The sequence below is a fragment of the Bison bison genome, unplaced genomic scaffold, assembly GCF_000754665.1.
Source record: "Bison bison bison isolate TAMUID 2011002044 unplaced genomic scaffold, Bison_UMD1.0 scf7180017864168, whole genome shotgun sequence".
In the NCBI taxonomy this organism is placed as follows: domain Eukaryota; kingdom Metazoa; phylum Chordata; class Mammalia; order Artiodactyla; family Bovidae; genus Bison; species Bison bison.
Genome location: NW_011494740.1, coordinates 2,262,346 through 2,268,760, shown reverse-complemented (window position 1 = coordinate 2,268,760; position 6,415 = coordinate 2,262,346). Strand labels below are relative to the sequence as shown.

At 39.9% G+C, this 6,415-nt stretch overlaps 1 protein-coding gene across 1 annotated transcript in view; it reads right to left on the bottom strand.

Moving 5' to 3' along the window:
- Nucleotides 1–607: 607 nt before the first annotated feature.
- LOC104990058 (transmembrane protein 45A-like) overlaps nt 608–6,415 on the bottom strand; it is a 37,948-nt gene continuing 32,140 nt past the window's right edge. Inside the window, exon 5 of the mRNA XM_010841954.1 lies at nt 608–1,014. Within this exon, the coding sequence (XP_010840256.1) occupies nt 921–1,014 (94 nt within the window). The 3' untranslated portion in view covers nt 608–920. The remainder of the gene's footprint in view (nt 1,015–6,415) is intronic.

Genomic DNA, 6,415 nt, shown 5'->3' with positions numbered 1-6,415 from the left:
CACAGCAGAGACTGGCCTTTCTGACTAATCTGTACTAAATTAGCTTCAATTTTGTCTCAGAGATTCTAGATTCATAAAATATGACAGCCAGAAATTGATCCATTTGATTGAATTCCCTACCTTCACAGAGAAGACATGGTCACTGTTTAAACCCTAGAGGCTAGTGATGGTAAAGCCAGAATGAGAAAGAATTTCAGACTCTCCTTTGGGAGTTACTTAGTCCACCAGTGAAAAAGGGCTCTGATTGTTTGCCCATGTATTCCATAAAAGGCTTCTGTTTTAACCCCTCAGTTATTCTAGCAGGGTAGATGGCATGGTGGCCATACTAAGCCATGTGATGATTTTTTCCTCTACAGATAATATTCAAACTCTCCTTTCCTAGATTTTCATGGCTTTTTCACCACGTACCCTTCTGTAACCATGGATCATGCCTTTTATCTTCTTTGAGAGAGTGCACCACAGGATGACTTCCAGCTTGCTCTTCCCAGGAGAGAACACAGGTGCTACAGAAAGAGATGTCTCGCGAAAAGGAATTTCGGTGTCACACAGGTTCTATCTTCATGATATAAAGGTGGGGTGCAGCTGAATAACAAAAATATCTGAGGTGTTTGAACCAAGATCCACGGATTTGTTTATTTCCCACCGTAGCAAGGCAGTAAACAAGTGAAATCCCATCTATGAGTTACAAATGATAGTAAGCCCAGGAACCTTGAGCATATATATCTATAAGGCAAACAAAACAAGTATTTTTCAGAATGTGGGCATCATGCTTTAACTAATCTAGAGAGAGCCACCTCAAGCCCCCAATATCATGACACCAAGAATCATTCTCAATCAGCTGTTCTCCAAACAAAAGATAAAAAGGCAAAATTAATAGAAAAAGAAAAATTTCATCTAGAAAGACTGGATGCCCATCAAAGTCACATCTCTTCTTCTGAATCTTGTTCTCGTTCAGCATTTTTCAGCAGTTCAACTTCTGAAGGGCAGAACCTCGTAAATCGAGATTTAACCAACCTGAGGAGAATGAAAGTCATCTTACATTATTCCATTTAAAATTAAAACCCCAAACTATCTGTATCTATAGTACAACAAACTCCAAATTATCTGTGCAAATGGAAGAGGCACCCTCAAAAAGAAAATCACTTTTATTTGTCTTTGGCGCTACCTGCGAACATTTTGTGGATTAAAGCAGTCTATAAGCAAACAGACACAATAAACCTCTAATATGTAACATAATTGTTTGCATCATATTCAAAATTCATAACTTTAACCATTTCTAAGACAAACAAAAGAATCTCTGGACTGTAGTAGGTCCTGAAGAAACTGAGCTCAGCTGAGTATTACAAAAAGGAGCCCTGTCCTGAGAAGGAAGCCCATGAAGCCATCGCCTTCCCCAGGTTGAGCCCCATGTCAAGTCTGGGCTGTACTGCAGCCCTTACTGTGTCTTCAGAGAGCTGCTTCTGTGCTGGCCCCAGGCTGTTCTGTTGAATGTGATGGTCCCTGATGCACTAAGAAGTTGAAAGAAGTGACCTCTATTCTTGTAACTGTTTTCATAGATTAAGAAAATGTGTAGGTGCTGGGGGGAAATTTCAGAATTGAAAGATGCCAAGTTTCTTGGTAGCAGAAACTCAGCAGGCTCTCAACTTTTCTGATGTAATCAGAACTACATAAAGCTTTTCCTGTGCAGGATTATTTGTGAAGAAATGGTGCGTGACTATGTCAATAAAATATTGTTAACTTCCAGAAGTACATAAGGATACGCAAACAAACTGATAAACCAAATCCAAAATCATTATTGTTTTATGAAAAACGTCACCAGCCTATCTGTAACTTTACACTTGTTTTCTGTCTTTTTCTCCCAAAGAAGGTCTGGCCCATCCCTCTCAATACACCAGGCTTTTACTTGTGCTCTGGATCTCACTAGAGTATGAGTTTCCTAAGAGCAGAGGCTTCATCTTATTTACTGCTCTAACTCTTGTCAGAGTCTAGAACAATTCATAATAATTGTTCTATGGTTCATAGAATAACTGTTCACTGGTTCGTAATAGTGGTTCACTATGTATGTGATGATTCAGTGGACTGTGGAGCAGTCCTACAGAAGTTCATATCACTCATCTACCCAGAGGTAATTCTTCAGTCATTTCCAACTCAACATTAATTTCTCCAACACACAACAATTGAGTGGTATCAGTAACATCTACTGACTCATCAGAAGCCAAGAAAAACTACTCAGAATCTTTTGCCTTGATAATTAGTTGACCATTGACCTGGTTCCCAATGTTCTCAACTCTTCAAGGCACTGTTTTCATGAAAAGCTAATAGTTTTAACTAAGGTTAAAACTAGGACACTGTATCATTTCATTTTTTTAAACCCACATGGTTATCTCCACATTGCAAAACCTGAGTAGGTGCTAAATGAAAGGGATTAATTAGTACATTCATTAGATTCATTCTTGATGACTCTTCTGGAAAGTGAAACAAAGAACTAGCTATTTAGTGTAAGTTGCCTACATGTGAAACTTCAAGTCACACACTTTCAAATATGTGAATGTGCATGCCAGCCCCTATATGCCAGCTGTTGTACTATAGTACTGTACTTTTCAAGGTACTGTATTGTGAGGTTAAAAATACTTCTTTATTTTTGTGTTTGTTTTTTATGTATATATTACTTGTGTGAGAAGTATTATAAACCTATTACAGTACTATATACCCAATTGTTAGTTGGGTTCCTAGGCTAACTTTATTGCACTTACAAACAAATTGGACTTATGAACATGCTCTCAGAACAGAACTCATTTGTCTGTAGGAAATTTGCTGTAGAAATTGTTTACACGGTTAACAGTGTTAACACAGTGACTACTCCTGTTCCAGACTCCTCCTCTCTGAGTTGTATCTGCTGTTGTTAGACGCCATCAAGCTGAAGCATATTCAGGCTCTGTCCACACCCTGAAGCCCTTGGTATTGGCACACACAGAAATGGCTACTGGGGAGAGATTGAGGGATGGAATAATAAACAGGAAGTACAAATAATTGCTAAATCCTGGAATGGTGCAAGTTCAGGAAACTAAGTTCAGGGTGTGTCTGGGCTTTTGCTCCCACATGTTCTCTTCTGCTCTTAATATAAGAGTAGAGCTGAGATTCTGGGTATACTTCCAGAGTTGAAGTGGAAATCAAACTTCCAAAAGGCAAACTACCATCTACCATGAATTTGGTCATTTCTATTTTGTTCTTCAAAATGGCTCACAAGAATCATTTGTTTGGAAAACCAACCTGAAAATGGGTAATATTTCTTTGTCCATCCAAAGGGGCTTTTGAAGTACTTCTGTATCACAGTGATATTTATGTAAGTTTATATGTGAAATACAGTAAAACACACAATAAGATTTCCCAACAGATAGGGGTCTCCTATGAGCTGTCATGAGAACAACAGGCATGGGACTAGATGAAGCAATCTTTAAACCATTATTCGGGAAAGCTGCAAAGCACAGCTTCATTCTTCAGAGATTTGGGGGGCAGCAGTTCCATAACCCAGTTTTGTTTCCATGGTGATCTTTGTGCTTTGTCAAATAAATTCAGATAGACTGTCCTTAAAACCTATCACCTGTGACTGAGTTATAATCCACTTCACAGTCAAACCCAGATGTACATATTTTCAAAGCTCTTTATGACTACAGGATTGAATTGAATTATCCTACAAATAACCATGCTAAAAGTCAATATTCAATCTTCATGATATTGTTTAATCTACTGCTTAATATTATATTAAAATATATCAGAATACAAGCTCTTGGCCTTATATTTCATAAGCAGTATGAGAGTAAAACTTAAAAGCATATAAAACATTCCCAAACAACTGAACCCTGTTTGAGAAGTTCTGAAGCAGAGCTGTTAAAATAGAAAATAAGTGTTTATTGAGAGTATGCCAAGATCAGTGAGAGATATGAAAAAGATCTTTTCCTCCAGGTAGCACAATCTAGTTAGCAGATAAGCCTAACATGAGCTAATAGTAAATATAACAAGATAGATCACAACTGTTAAAATGTGTGATCAAGACTAAAGTACTGTAAACTCATGCAAGGAGATAAGCAAAGACAAGAACAATCACATAAGTTTTCATAGAAGAGATGAGCATTTGATTGGATATGCCAGGAAGAGACAACATGTGGTCAAGAAGTCCAGGGTGCCGGGGAAGGAGAGGCAGTTGCAAAAGTAAACATGAACTTTCTGGTTTCTAGAAAACTATACGTGGGTAAGCAGCTCATTAGGGGTCTGAGGTTTTTAAAACAGAAAGAAGCAATAGTCTTCTTTTGGCTCTAGAACTGACATGGAATAGAGAGGCTTCTTGAATGCCGGCTTTATTCTTGGAGGCTGTCCAAACCCTAAGGAGATGAGGCCCAAAGTCAGCCTAAAACAATAGAGGAAGAAGTCAAGTTTCACTCAGTGGCAGAGTGAACCTTAACCATCAGTGCATACACATGCTTTGGGGGAACTGAATAGGACTACTAGAAATCATTCCATAAGAAGGTAGAATTTCAAGCAGGCATAGCACTTAGACCTCTAGAAGAAGGTAACTACAAATCAAAGCCTACTAAAGACATCTGGGAGCTAGACAAGGAAAAGGCCTTTTTACCCAGAGACACAGCACCAAAGCTCTTTAGCAGTAAAACCCACAGAAGCACAGAGAAGTAGAGGTAGCTGGGGAAACATCTAGAGAGGACTAGAAAGCTAGTTTGGGCAGAGGCTGAGACCCCATTGGGCCTCGAATCAACTACTGAATCTAGGGATCTAGAGAACATGCTAGACGTGTACTATCCAAAATGATAGTCACTATGTATATATGAAAGCTAAAATTCATTAAAATTAATGTAGTACTGGGTTGGGAAGATCCTCTGGACAAGGAAATGTCAAACCACTCCAGTATTCTTGCCTGGGAAATCCCATGGACAGAGGAGCCCTGTGAGCCACAGGACATGGGGTTGCAAAAGAGTCAGATATGACTTGGCAACTGAATAGCAACAACAATAACAAGGCACATGTCAAGTGTGCAATAATCACACATAGATCATGGCTACATGGTGGAGACTGCAGATATAGAACACTTCAATCAATGCTAAAGTCTGAAGGTTTAGAGCCTGCATGATTAACAGTTGGAATCAGCCAAGCCAACTGTGGTTTGGGATTAGCTACCATGCTAATGGAAATAAGGAACCATGCTCATTCCATTCTATTCCTACTCATCCTTCAAGTTGCAGCTTAATTCTCAATTGTGAGGAGGCCTCCTGTGTGTTCCAATAGTGCTTTATTCTTACACTATTTCCATTCATCGTACTATATTTAAACTGTCTTTCTTTCTCCATAAGGTCCATCAGTTTAGTTCAGTTCAGTTCAGTTGCTCAGTCGTGTCTGACTCTTTGTGACCCCATGAATCGCAGCACGCCAGGCCTCCCTGTCCATCACCAACTCCCGGAGTTCACTCAGACTCACGTCCATCAAGTCAGTGATGCCATCCAGCCATCTCATCCTCTGTTGTCCCCTTCTCCTCCTGCCCCCAATCCCTCCCAGCATCAGAGTCTTTTCCAATGAGTCAACTCTTCGCATGAGTAACTCGCCAAAGTACTGGAGTTTCAGCTTTAGCATCATTCCTTCCAAAGAAATCCCAGGGCTGATCTCCTTCAGAATGGACTGGTTGGATCTCCTTGCAGTCCAAGGGACTCTCAAGAGTCTTCTCCAACACCACAGTTCAAAAGCATCAATTCTTCAGTGCTCAGCTTTCTTCACAGTCCAACTCTCATATCCATACATGACCACTCGAAAAACCATAGTCTTGACTAGACAGACCTTTGTTGGCAAAGTAATGTCTCTGCTTTTCAATATGCTATCTAGATCAGTCATAACTTTTCTTCCAAGGAGTAAGCATCTTTTAATTTCATGGCTGCAGTCACCATCTGCAGTGATTTTGGATACCTTACACAATTTTTGATGCAGAAGAAGAAGGAGAACAAGAACAAAAGGAATAATAAAAACAACAAGGGAGGGTGGGGGAGGTGGTTCAAGAGAGCAGCCTAGGAAGGTCCTGAATTCACCGTCTCCCATGGACACAGCAAATCTACAGCTACATAAGGAACAATTTCCTATGGAAATAGAAAAAGACCTGAAAACTAGCCAAACAGCTCCTCTACAATAAAGGACAAAAGGTCCACAATGAGATGGGTAAAAGAGGCAGAGATGTGGTCCACAAAGACCCCACTCCAGGTTGAGACCACAGTCAAAGAGATCTCACAGATACAGAGTTCTCCTGAGAGCAAGGATTTGGCCCTATATCAGGCACCGAACCTTGGACTTGCATTGATGAGATGACCCCCAAAAAATCTAGGCTTTGAAGATCAAACAGTGCTGATGTCCAGAAAACCAAAGG